Raw genomic sequence first — 14,470 nt, forward strand, 5'->3', positions numbered from 1 at the left:
TCAGCAACTTAGTGAGGCCCTAAGCAACTCAGTGAGACTCTGTCTCTAAATAAAATACAACAATAACAAAAAAGGGCTGGGGATGTGGCTCAGTGATTAAGTGCCCCTAGGTTCAATCCTTGGCACCAAAATAAATAAATAAAATAAACACGAAGAAACTGGCCACATGTGTCCCAAGATGGCCAAGCCACCATAGTGAACCTCTAGGGGCACTGAAGAATATTTTCAATTTGAGAGAAACACGTGATATTTGTCAGATCCCACATGAATAACTAGCTTTAGGTTGTTTGCAATTTAACACCAAATAGTGCTAAATTTCTTTTGACAATGTCCTATCTTTACAAAGCCAGGTTTTTGCAGTTTCTGTGGGAAAAGCAAGCTCTACACAAAAGTCAATGAAGAATAAGAAAAGTGAGTGGCTATAGCTAAGCTGACTCTAAGGTTTGAGATATAATACAGACACAAATATCCTATAGTAAGTAAATGGTTTAAAAATGAAGTAATTTTTTCAATTCATGTGTATTATTTTATTCAAATTATTATTAAGTTGTTAGGACAGGAACACTTATGAAGTTGTTAGGGTTTAACTAGAAATATTTATTTAACAGAAATATTATGTGTATCTTTTAGATTAGGGGTGATGTGAAAAAATTACTGAGATGCAAAGGGTGCCATGAACCAGGAAAGCTTGGGAACTTCTGGAATAAATTATATGAAAACTATAAACCTTTTGAAAATACACTTGAATAAATGAAAAAAATATACCATACTTCTTTTTTGGTTAGAGTTAATACTGAGGATGTCGCCTTCACAAATTAGTGTGTGGACCTAATGCAATCTGAATTAAAATCATTATGGAAAGATTTGGGGAATTAAAAAAAATAATAAAGAAGGAAAAGAGGACTAGGTGTGTAGTTCAGTGGTGGACCAGTGCTTGCCTCTTGTGCATGAGGTACTAGGTTCAATCCCCAGCAAAACACACACACACACACACACACACACACACACACGAGTCTACATTTAAAAGGCAAAAACAGATAATATGATTTGAGAAAGTGTGTAAGTATGAGGAAATATGTGCCACTAGAATAGTTAAAACAGTATGGCATTAACCCAAGAGTAAACAGAACAAAAAATAAGAACACATAAATTATTCAATAAATAGTATTGGAGCAATTAACATTCTAGAAAATACTTGCAGAGAGATTATAAAAATGTTCAGCTTCACTGGTAATTAAAACTACAAGTTAAAATAACAATTGGTGTTTTTATCCTACTTTATTAATTGACAGTAATCAATGCTGGCAAGGGCAGAGAAAAATTAAAAGAAAGAAAACAGAGGAAACAAGCACTATCACATACTGCTGATTAGGAATTCAGATCTTGGAAGGGCAATCGGAGATTATTTTTAAAAACCCTTAAAGATGGAGATTTTTTATTTTATTTTTCTTTTAATGTACTAGGGATTAAACCCAGGACCGTGCACATGCTGCTAGGGAGGCACTCTGCCACAGAGCTACATCCCCAGCTCCAAAATGGACTTTTTGACCAGTAATTCCATTTCTAGAAATTAATCCAAAAAGAACAATTGGAGATATCCCTAAGTTAATATTAAAAAATTTTCAGCCTAAGGATATAATTGTGAAAAATTAGAAATAGCTTGAATTTTCAAATATGATTTGTTCATTGTGATGAAATACTATGCAACCATGAAATTTCATATTTTCAAATAATATTTTAAGAATGTAAGAAATTTCCCCCAAATAACTTTTTAGTGAAAAGAGTTTAAAAGAAACTCCTATTATAATCCCAATTACATAGAAAAAAAGGTAGAGATGTAAAATGACAGTAAAAATATAACAAATTCAAAGTTGTGGTCTCAGGGTATGATTGTGTCTACTTTTCATTTTTTTCTTCCTGTTTCCATGTTTCAATTTTTTTAAATGAATAGGTATTGTAAATAACATTTCCAAACCTCAAACAATAACAAGGTCTGTCAGCTAGTAAGTGGTAGAGCCAGGATTCAAACCTATGACATCTAGGTTGTTTAAAAGGTATTTTTCAGGGCTGGGGTTGTAGCTCAGGTATAGCGCTTGCCTAGCATGTGTGAGTCACTGGGTTCAATACTCGGCACAACATTCAAAAAAAAAAAAAAAAAGCATTATTCAGTGCTCAGTGCTCTCCAAGGTCACGACTACCAGAACAATAAGGAAAAATTATCATATTCTCCTTTCTTTAGTCATGACCAAATTATTCTGATACATAAATACCTACCTGGATTCTCCTTCATCCTCCACATGTTCACAATGGACAGAGTTGAGAGCACTGACTCTCTTATAATCTTGAGGGGTCAGATATAAATACTTGTATCCCTGTAAAGCACAAGTAGTTTTAAACTCATTATTTGCCACTGTGACACAACCAGAAGATACAGCAAAGTGTGCATAATGAGCTTGTTCCAAAGGTAACTTTGAATTGCTACATCACTTCTTGGAGTTACTGTCTGATTTGATGCCAGCCACAGATGGTTCTTTGAAAGACGAAAGTGCCTATTTTTTTATTCACTGTCCTGAAACAAGATACTCCCTTACTGCAACTCCATGTATATTTTATTTTCAACAGGCTAATAGGTAATTTTTGGATCTTCAGTGATACCTTTATTAAAGATATCAATATAAAGTTAAAGAATTATGCGAACTACTATTCTTCACTCTCTCAACTCCATGGTATCATCAAAATATATGAGATCACAGATCTAAGAGATTCAGAATTAAAATCAGAAGCTTATGTGGTACTAATGGTGAACACTGAACACATGCCTCCTGCTTTTTTCAATAACTCCAAATTCCTATTTACATTTAAAAAATTAACATTTTATAATTGATTTATTTGTATACATACATATATACACTCACATACAAAGCAGAGACGTGGCATGTGTTTAACATGCCATGTGTGTACAATTCAGTAGTTTTTAGTATATTCATACATTATGCAACCATCACCATAATTTTCAGAATACTTTCACCACCACCACCCCTAAAACCCATAACTGTTGGTGGTCACTACCAATTTCCCTCCATTCTTAAAACAAATTTAATTGAACTATATTTTTTAAGCAATAAAATCTGTCAACTGTTCCACAATCAAAATACAGAATACTTTCATTATTCTCTGAAACAGTTAAAGGTAAACAGGTAAAGATATGAAAGGCAGCAAAGGAAACTGAAAGAGGAGGCAGGAAGGTAGAAAGACAAAAAGGGGACTCAGGGATACTGGAAGCAGAGAAGAAAGTATTTCAAGAATGAAAGAGAAACCAACTGTGTCACATGCTGCTGAATCATCAAATAACTAAGATGAGGACAACGAATTCACTGAAGAATTCAGCAATATGCAATCACGGGTGACCTTGATAAAAGCAGCTACAGTAGAATGGTGAGGGGCAATGGTCACTAAAGAAGGAACAAGAGAAGAGTATATGGAAAACTCTTAAAAAGTGCTGCTCTAAAGGGAAGGAGAAAATGAAGTAGGGATAGTCAGTGGAAGGATAAGTATCTGTATGCTAAAGGGGTAGATCCAGTAGAGAAGGAAAGTGGGGATGCAGGGGAGAGGCATGAGACGTGCTTATTAACATCCTTAAGTTGGCAAGAAGGGACATCAAGGGTACAAGAGGAAGGAAGGTCCTAGATTAGAGCAGGGATTTTTCTTTTTTTTGTTCAATCCTCAGTACCAGGAAGAAAAAAAAAAAAAAAAAGAATGAAAGGAGGATAAAGAACAGAAAAAATGGTGGTAGGTCCTGGTGGGTTTAAAGGATTGTTGGACTCAAGAGAACTAGAGAAAGTGAGTTGGAAAGAAAGAATGAGGGTGGAAAACAAAGTGATGCTTGAAACTGAAATTATGGGGAATGAGAGGCTGAACTAGGGTGGAGGAGAGGAACCAGAGAAGGAGAGAAACTCTAGGATCCAAGGAGCCAGATTATAGGAAGGACTGTCTACGTAGATAGAGCAATCACCAAGAATTATCACATGACTAAAGTACTGGAGAAAGCAACAATAAGCCAGGAACTAAAACATATAAAGAATGAGAGGCTGTGACGAAAGGGTGGAGAAACACTGTAATAAGGAGCAGTGATAGTATGGCATAGTCTGATGTCGTGAGACTCAAAGTGGAGAGTTTTCCTGGAAAAAGGAGAATAAAAGGACTCAAAATAGCAATGAGGATCAAAGAAGACAGTATTCCCCCTCCAGGCTCAGTAGCAGAGTAGAGAGAAATCAGTCAGTACTTAAGAAGGTTATAGGGGAAGTGGTATCTTTAGAAAAGAAATAGGTTTCAAGTAGAACCAGGGAGGTTAGAGAAGAAGCTGAAGGTATAATGAATTTTGTTCATGACTGGCTGTAAGTCCTAAAAACCACAGTGGAATAGTTTTAAGATGTATGTTTTGGGTTTGGCATGTCTCATGCTAAATGCATTCCAATGATCTCATCTAATGTTCAAGCAACAGCAATCTGTTTTAAAGCTGAAGGAAAAACCAGGTGAGCATACTGAAAACACAGTTAGACACAACGTCCTAATATGGTATCTTAAGGAATTTTCATCAGTAATTTTGTTTATATTTAGTCATCATCATAAGTACAGACTTTCAAACTTAAACCATTTCCTTTCCCCTACCCCTCACATGTACTCACACATGTGCATAACAATACAGTATTTTGAAATATTATCTCTTCTTAGTCCGTACCTTATAAGGATCCTCAGGGTCTACCCAGGCCACATGAAACATATGACGAATTTCTTCTGCCAATCCAATTCTTGCTCCACTATTGGCTGCTACAAAGATGCGTGGGATACCCTCTGCCCTGGCAAGTTCAGAAGCTCTTAGAAATAGCAAGTCCTCCTGGGGCCCAAAGGACCCAATTCGGTATGTAATGTCATTGCCAATAACAATAATATCCCTGCCTTCTGGATATTCAGGACTTTTAAGGCTCATTTTCCAAGCTACCATGCCAATCTGCAAAGATATAAACAAATAAATAAACACAAGCTTCTTACATGCAGAATTTTTTCTCAGGTTCCTTGAAGGTATGACAGTATACCTAGGACTCATCCTTCATGTAAAAATAGGCAGTGCTAAAGAGCCAAACTCCCTGTTGAAAGCCAGAAAAAAAATTAAAAAAAAAAAAAAAAAATCCTCCAGTATACTACTCCCTATAGACTTTGCTAGGAATGGGTGGTTTATAATTTATTCCAAAGTGGTCTCAATTCCTTCTTTGGGCCTACTCAAAGGTAGAAAAAAACAAAGTCTACCTACACTCAAGATACGTGTGGAAGAATGTCTTGGCAGTGGTAATTAAATCCAGAATTCCCATTTTACTAACTTGTGTACTGAGCCATTGTTTCTAGTTTTAGTGAGATTCATTCCAAGAAACCTTTAACTCATGAAGGGAGCAGAAGGAGAACCACCTCTCATGGACTGTACAACTTTTGTGTCCTTTTACTGTCCTCTACCATTTGACAGGAATAGAAACATTCCTTATTGGCTTATTCCAGGTAGGCACCGTTTCTGCAAGAATTTACTGTGACTCAGCAATGTATTCTTAAGAGCAATTCTTGTTGCTTTATTCCAATATCAGAAAACTAAAGGATGCACAGAACTAATCTCTTGCTATACTATGATACATGTAAATCTCTGTTCTGTTTAGTAGCATCTGATCACCACACAATAAGTGATAATGGCTTAAAAGGCAGAGTGACATGTCTCTTCCCAAACCCTCACCACCCTCTCCTTTTTCAATCCCTTCCTATATGAGAACTAGTCAATCCTTCTACTTGTTATCTGCTAGTTCCATTTCTTTGCTATTCACTTACAATCCAGTTACAGCTGCTGTTTTTCATGTCTGCCTGTCTGTTTCCCATATACCTGGATAAATAACGCTTTTCATCCCTCCCCCTTTCTAGCTCATGCTTCCTTCCCTGCCCCCAACACTCACCCCCCAAAACAAAGCCAACCAGATGAGTATTCCTGGTCCTGCCTAATGGAGCCCAGCCACATCTGCAGCCTTGGTCCCTCATCCCCAGGCTGCTGCATATCACCTCATTGGGGAGCTGGCCATCAAGAAGGGCCATTAACAGATGTAAATAGCAGCATCCCTGGAAAGCCACATGCATCACCCAGACTCAACCGGGCCAGTGATCATAAGCTCTGAGTACACATTTCTCAATCCAATTGCACATCCACGGTAATCAGGCTGGTTGAAGCTTTCCACACAGCTATTTGTGATTCTCAGCATTAAGAAATATATATGTGAAACACCCACAGATAAATATAAGCTATTTAATATATCATACCATTGGCCAAACACAAATCAAAATGGATATAATACACCGGAAAAAATCCAATCGCCTTCTGAGATATTACTCTATCTGCTCATTAAAGACAGATAAGGGAAGGAGAAACACATCACCCAAAAGATAGCACAGAGAAACCCCAAATATCAGGATAATTTTGGCTGTGGTTCTTAAGAAGATAGTTAATACAATGACTGTATGGAGAGGAATATTTTCTCTGCTTTCTACGTGTGCTGCTTTAGCCCAACCACTCTTTTGTTTTTCAAGAAAGAAAAGCTATTTTCTGTCTATTTTCCTCTAAATGCATTTGTAGTTAGGAAGATTGGGTTTTACACCAAATTTTGTGATATATTACCCTTAGCCACCTAGGCCAGAAGCAGCTTAGATGCAAGCCCTAAAGAATCTACTTCAGCATTTGCGTGCTAATGTAAATACTGTGACAATGTGGCATTGGGCAGGCAAATAATACTCTTATCTTTCGTTATTATCTGGGGACTCTAACTGTGTCACTTGGGCAGTCAGTTCAGCAATTGGCCAGGTCATTATGCTTACAATATTGACTTCTAATTAGGTGTCAACATAGCAGCACCAAGAACACACTATTCTTTATCAATGTCTTTCTGAAGTATGTTCTTTATCATCCCCCTGCCCCCACTGCCTTAAAAAGCACTATTATAGAATGGATACTATTATCCCAATCTTTGTACAGCAAGATTCCTTACTAGAAGAGATTCAGTTTTGAGCCAGCACAACGGATAAACATCTAAGAAAGAATCTGTTGTTCAATTTACATTAAAATTTGGATTTCACTGCTAATTGAACAGTAAGGCATATAATGATGAATATGGGCTTTGGAGTCAACCAAACTTAGATCTAAATCTAAGCTCTATTGCTTATTAACTCTGACACCTGGGAACATTATTTAACTTTTATTGAACTTCAATGTCCTCGGATGCAAAGTAAAGGAAATAATACCCATGGGTTTGATAAACAGACTATCAGAAACAGAATTCTATTATATTAACTTTAACATAAAGTTTACCCTTTTTTCTCCTCTCAACCTGTCCATATTCTATCTAATCCAAAAGGTTGGTTCAAATCCCAATTCCTCAGTAAAGCTTCCCAAGCACAAAGTAACCTTTCTCTTTTCCAGTCTCTTAAACTAAGACCTTCATGCAGAGAACCCATTTGATAATTAATTCATATACTACCTAGGACTTCTGTTAGCTCATCATCTTGAACCCTTATATCTCCTCCTCTAGTGCCTTGCAGGATCCCTGAACGTAATGTGGGAGTAATGAACACTGCATCTATGACTGATATCTGGAGATATAGTATCACAGTCCTAAATATCATTAAACTTTTTTTCTTTACTAGCTATTATTAACTGAACATCTATTATATGCTACACTGTACTACAAGTTGACAATACTGAGAGTGGTTAAGAGTTTCAGTAGAGGAGTCAAACTGTCTGGCATAAATCCGTTTTATGCTAGCTGTAAAATTTTAGTCAAGTCAATCTTTAATAACCTCACTTTTCCCAATTATAAAATGGAGATGGTAATACCTTTCTGAAGGGACTATTGTGACAAACACCACATTAAATTATATAAAACCCTATTATTGGGCTGGGGTTGTAGCTTAGTGGTAGAGCACTTGTCTAGCATGTGTGAGGCACTGGGTTCAATTCTCAGCACCATGTATAAATAAATGCAATAAGGTTCATTGACAACAAAAATGTTTTCTTTTTTTTTTGACCCTATTATTATTGCCGGGTGCAGTGGTGCACACCTGTAAACCCAGTGGCTCAGGAGGCCGAGGCAGGAGGATTGTGAGCTCAAAACCAGCCCTAGCAACAGGGAGGTGCTAAGCAACTCACTGAGACCCTGTCTCTAAATAAAATACCAAAAAAAAGGGCTGGGGATGTGGTTCAGTGGTTGAGTGCCCCTGTGTTTAATCCCCAGCACCACCACTGCAGAAAAAAACCCCTATTATCTTAAAGGTAGTTGTTATTGCCATGAGGAAATTGAGGCACTGGGTAATTAAGTAACTTGTTCTTATAGCTAGTATGAGTTGCATATAATGGTGAATGTGGGCTTTGGAAACATTCCTTATTGCCTTATTCCAGGTAGGCACTGTTTCTGCAAGAATTTATTGAACTGCATCCACAGAAGGAACCCCACCCCCACCTTCTTTTTGAAATAGGGTCTTGCTAAGTTGCTCAGGTTGGCTGGCCTTGAACTTGCAATCTGTCTGCCATCCTCCTGCCTCAGTAGTTGGGATTACAGGTTGTGCACACCTGTGCCTATGCCTGTGCCTGAATTGTTCATTTTTTAAAGTAAAGTTCACAGAAAAAGAAGTGATATTTCTTTACTAGTTAAGGAAATATTTTCCAGACTAGTGCTACTGCCTTTAGCTAAACACAATATGGAAGGTGAACATCAATTATAGCACCATACAAATGTCATGATAACCACATTTTTGGAAGGAAGTAAATGGGATAGTGAGTCACTGTAGTGTCTATATAGTCTTACAAAGTGATGGCTGTGAATAGCATTCTAACACATCAAACTGTAATACTGAATTAGAAGATGTAATACTGAATTAGAAGAAGGAGGACACAAAATTGCATGCAAAATTGTGAGAGGCAAAATAGTCTTGTAGTACAGAGTACAGACTCTGGAGCCAGATTCTGAGATTCTCAGTCTGAATCTAATAAAACAGTGAGTCAGTCAGTTACTAGTCATATAACCCTAGATAAGATACTAACCTTTCTGTGCTTCAGTTTCTTCAAAATGAGGTAATAACAATTTTCTATATAAGTTTGGTGTGAGGATTAAATGTATACTAAGTCCAAGAATGGCAAACACACATAGTAAATGCACAGTATGTTTTAAAAACTTTATCTAAAAACATGCTAGTGCGTACTAGTAAAATGAGATAATAGTTATTCAGATGATAAAATTGTGTATGTTTTTCATTTTCCAAACTTTCTCTAATGTGTTTATATTGCATTGATGACATCAATGGTTTTTTCCCTCTACTAAACTACATTCCCATCCTCTTTTTTTTATATTTTATTCTCAGACAGGGGTCTCACTAAGTTGCTGAGGCTGACCTTGAACTTACAATCTTTCTCATCTACTTTTTTTTTTTTTAAGTTGTAGATGAACACAATACCTTCAATTATTTTATTTGATTATTTTTTTTGTGGTGCCAGGGATCAAATCCAGTACCTCACGCATACTAGGCAAGCAGTCTACCACTGAGCCACAACTCTGGCCCCCCTCTCATTTACTTTTTTTTTTTTTTAAAGAACCATTTTTCTTCAGTTGTTGATGAATGCTTATTTTATTTACTTATTCATATGTGGTACTGAGAATCAAACCTAGTGCCTCACACATACAAGGCAAGTGCTCTACCACTGAGCTACAACTCCAGCCCCTTTCTCATTTAGTTTTTAATTCACAAAAATTTAAAGTGAGACAGGCATGGTGACTTACACCTGCAACCCCAGAAACTTGGGAAGCTGAGGCAGGATCACAAATTTGAAGCCAGCCTCAAGAACTAGTGAGAGCCGATTCTCAAAAATAAAACATAAAAAAGGGCTGAGGATATAGCTCAAGCAGTAGAGCATCCCTAGGTTCCATCCCTAGTAACACACCCACACACACACACAGTGTGAAAATATTACCAAGTACCTTTTCACTGAATGACAGGTACCTGGTAGTTTATATTATTAATCCTACTTTGGTACATATTTGAGTATTTCCACAATAAAAAAACATTTTTGCTGGGCATGGTGGCACATGCTTATAATCTCAGTGACTTGGGAGGCTGAGGTAGGAAGATTCCAAGTTTAAGGTCAGCCTCATTAACTGATTGAGACCCTATCTCAAAATAAACAATAAAAAGGACTGAAGATGTAGCTCAGTGGTAATATGCAGCTGGGTTCAATCCTCAGTAGCAAAAAAAAAAGTATTTTTAAGGGGGGAAAAAATCTCATCAGCTTAAGGAATTTCCTATGTTTAATTCTCAATTTTAGTTATCATATGTATGTCAAAAAGAGAAAAATAAATATATGAAAATTAAAAGAATACCAATAACTATCTTAAGGGAATGCACAGCGACACACACTTGTAATACTAGCTACTTGGAGGCTTAGGTAGGAGAATGCAAGTTCAAGGTCAGCTTTAGTAACTTAGTGAGATCTTTGTTTCAAAATAAAATATATTTTTAAAAGTAAGAGCATTTAGCTTAGTGATAAAGTGTCCCCACCCCCACCCTACCCCAGCTTTAATCTCTAGTACGAGGAAAAGAAAAAGAAAAAGAAAATGACTATCTTAGGGCTCAGAGTGTAGCTCAGTGGTAGAATGCTTGCCTTGCATATACAAAGCCCTGGGTTCATTCTCTAGCACTGGGGGAGAAACAAAAAAACTATCTTAGTATGTTGGGCTATCATTTCATTTTTTAAAAAGAAATGCTCTGCAATGATGTGGTAGAATGTATATATAGGTTTATACAATATTAATATCCTTACCTGAGAAGTAACTGCTTCAGTGTTTTTCTGCTCTGATGGTTAAATACATATTTATACTTTTTAAGTCAATATTTGTACAATAGACAAGAACAGTGCCTATCAGCTAAATACATATTTAGGACTGTACCACATGTATTACAAACATGTACTAAAATCGAAAGCTTATATTTATACAGAGCCTTTCATGTTGAAGGGGGCTAAAGAGCTTTACAAACATATGTACATAAAGGACGTTTGCACTGATAGGCAGGCAAGGTATCAATTCGTCCACTCCCCTATTTCTTCCAGCAGTCCTCTATAGGAACACATGGTGTCAACAGATGCTGGTCTATAACAGCTGCAAAGACACGTAACACAATAATCCAGTTGCGATGCACAGTCACTGAAAGGAGGATTGCAACTTTGGAATAGCAACTGCTCTCCTCCAATGCAGAAGCACCACAGCCATTTCCAGCTTTGTGTTTTTAAATTATTCTCTACCAAATTCAACTAATCACTTGACAAAATTGAATTTGATACTGGAAGTGGTTTCTGAATGCAAAACACTTTCTGCCTGATGATGAACACTAGGTTGAAAAAATACTCCCCCCGGCCCTTGTTAGATTTAGGGGGAAAAAAGGGCAGGGGTGGGATCACAACATTCAGGATCAGAATATTCAAAATATTCTAAGAATAGCTTTGTTTCAGAGGATTTGGTATTACTTCGAAGACAGGCATATTTCTTCCCCCTCCATCTAATTAGGACACCATAAGTTTTTCAGTCAAATTATATAGAGGAGTCTATGTTATATAAACAATGAAGATTTTATATTGCAAAAATTCTGCAATCACTATAAAAGTATAGTGTCACAAGTGTGACAATGTGATTAGGAATGTGACATTCATTGATTTCACCTAAGCCCAAGCTGCCTTGTATAGTAACTGAAGAATAACAACCAAGGGAAATCCCTTCATTGAATTCCGTTTTTTCTGTCTTCTCTTTCCTGCCCACATTTCTACTCAAATGAAACCTGATAAAAATGACACTCCACTACTCAGGGATAAGGACTGACCAGCTAAGGAAGCAACAAAAGGGCAATCTGTAGCCTGTCTGAGCTAGTGGGTGGGTTTGTGATCTACTGAGTTTCAGACTCGGGTTTCTTGATACTGGCAGCACCAGAATCTTCCCTGATCACTTTCTCTCATTAGAACTGACTATCCCAGTGGTCCTTTCAGTAAGTACTTACTGAAAACTGTCTTTGCATTAATATTGTCATGGATAAGTTTTAAAATATTTTATTTCAGATAAATTTTCATAACAGGTCATTTCAACTCACAGGTTTCTTAAGGGGTATCAAGCTAAGTTAATTGTTTTAAAGTGAAAAAGGGAAGAGAAAAAAGCTACAGTGATCAAACTAAGGATTAGAAGAAATAAGTATTTGTTTTCCTTATACAAGTACTGAGAAAAAAAATATTTCTCTGGCCACATTCCAATCCTGGAATAAATACACTCAAGTGAGGGAGGTGGGAGGAGGGAGGAGAAAGCAAGCAGAAGAGAACAGTCTTATTTAACTGTTTTTATGTGGGTAAAATGATTTGTGCCACAGTATTTCCATAAGAAGTGGGACCATTATTTTCCTGTAGAAACACATTTGGTTTGAAAAGTATCACTGGACAGGACGTGAAAATCAAACCAAATGAATTATTCACAACCTCCGATCAGAGGTGATCATTATTTCTGATGCTCCAAACAGTGATTAGGATTCTGCCCTGAGATGTCATTTTCTCGCTGAGTAACACCAGCGATACAGAAAGGCATTATCTATCTATCCATATATGTATTTTTTCTCCTGGGAGGACCTTGGTTTAATGTTACTATAACAGACACTAAAAACATGATAATATTAACATTTATTCTGGTGGTACCCATAAATGCCATTAGTCTGACACAAAGTGTCAACACTAATCATGACCCAAAATTAACACCAAAATTGACATCAACATTAATTGTACTATCGGTGTGAATAGAATGCGCAAGCACCACAGGAACTTTGTGGATTCAGTTGCTATAAAATAAAATAACAACGTTAAGCTCAACAAGGAAATTTGAAGGGAAAGCTAAGGGGCAACACATGACTGGATTTTGTTTTTTGTGGGTGTAAGATGCATCCATGGACTCTAGCGATGCTGTAGAAGAGAACATCATTGCCACAGTTGCCTTTCTTCTATCTCCACAATGTAAATTCTATCTCCACACTGTAAGTTCTGTCAGTAGCAACAAATGTCTTTCCATACAGATTTAAATACAGGGTAGACTGTGGCTGAAATGTTATTTTCTATGCTAAAAGTCTAAAACTTGAGTGATTTTTGGCAAAGCCTTCAGTAGCTATTGTTCTAATTCTGCTAATGCCAAGAAGATGACCACCCTAAAGAGCCCTGGGGCAGCAATACAAAAAAATTCTAGTATGTCATAACTGAAATGGATTTAGGTATTATTTGCAACATAAAAATGAGAAAACTAAAACCCACAGAACAAAATGTGACTTTTTCCCCCTTTTGTATTTTGTATGGAATATTAAATCTTCACAAAACTATAAAAAAATAATTGCCATAGAAATTTTAACTCATGTTAGTCTCATAATAAAACATACAATGAAATACCATAAAATACTGTATAGGTTTTAAAAGATAAATTTTTAAGCCATAAGGTAATGTAACATTTAACTTCATGTGTTCTATTTGCGAAAACCAGGTTGAAAAAAATACCAACACCTTTGTATACTACACTATCTGTCAGATAGAGCATGTTCCATTACCTAGTGCTATATAATCACACAAAAGAGCTCAAAACAATTTTCTTCTTCTTCTTTTTTTTTTTAGTTGTCAATGAACTTTATTCATATGCGGTGCTGAGAATTGAACCCAGTGCCTCATACATGCTAGGTAAGCCCTCTACCACTGAGCCACAACCCTAGTCCCAAACAATTTTCTTTTCTTTTTAAATATTTATTTATTTATTTTAGGTGTAAATGAACACAACACAATACCTTTATTTTTATGTGGTGCTGAGGGATCAAACCCGGGTCCCACCTGCGCTAGGCGAGCGCTCTATCACTAAGCCACAATCCCAGCCCCCAAAACAATTTTCTTAATCATCGAAAAAACTTTTTGTCATGCTGGGGTGATTAAAAAATGGCTGAAGAGACTTAGCCCCTCTAAGATATGGTAAGAGGGTAAGAAAAGTATAATTTTTAGAACAAAAAAAGAATTTATTCTGGTGGTAATTTTTGCCAACATTACCAAAGATTAGAAATAATAATTTTGAAATAATGATTATTCCTGAACACCCAGTAATTTAATAAGCATACCAATTATTATTATTATTTTTTAAACATGCACACAGAAGCCAGTGGTATTTGTGAAATGAGACACAGGATTAATTTGTTGATCTGGAAATTAACCAAGTTGGCCTACATAGTTCTAGAGCCTTGCCCATTAATCATATGAAGGAATGTTGAACTCTGGTGCTCCACGCTACACCTCATCCTCTGGTGTCATCTATTGTTGTCCTGATGTTCATTATTGCTTCTACTTGGAGCTGTAAAG

At 36.6% G+C, this 14,470-nt stretch overlaps 1 protein-coding gene across 6 annotated transcripts in view; it reads right to left on the bottom strand.

Moving 5' to 3' along the window:
- The window catches only part of Acaca (acetyl-CoA carboxylase alpha), a 271,109-nt gene that overhangs the window by 64,642 nt on the left and 191,997 nt on the right, over positions 1–14,470 (bottom strand). For all 6 annotated transcript variants that reach the window (XM_076871149.1, XM_076871147.1, XM_076871151.1 and 3 more), the window contains 2 exons: positions 4,739–5,008; positions 2,275–2,372 (listed from right to left, as the gene is read on the bottom strand). In XM_076871149.1, the coding sequence (XP_076727264.1) occupies positions 2,275–2,372; positions 4,739–5,008 (368 nt within the window). The remainder of the gene's footprint in view (positions 1–2,274; positions 2,373–4,738; positions 5,009–14,470) is intronic.

The sequence above is a fragment of the Callospermophilus lateralis genome, chromosome 11 (genome assembly GCF_048772815.1).
Source record: "Callospermophilus lateralis isolate mCalLat2 chromosome 11, mCalLat2.hap1, whole genome shotgun sequence".
NCBI classification, from domain to species: domain Eukaryota; kingdom Metazoa; phylum Chordata; class Mammalia; order Rodentia; family Sciuridae; genus Callospermophilus; species Callospermophilus lateralis.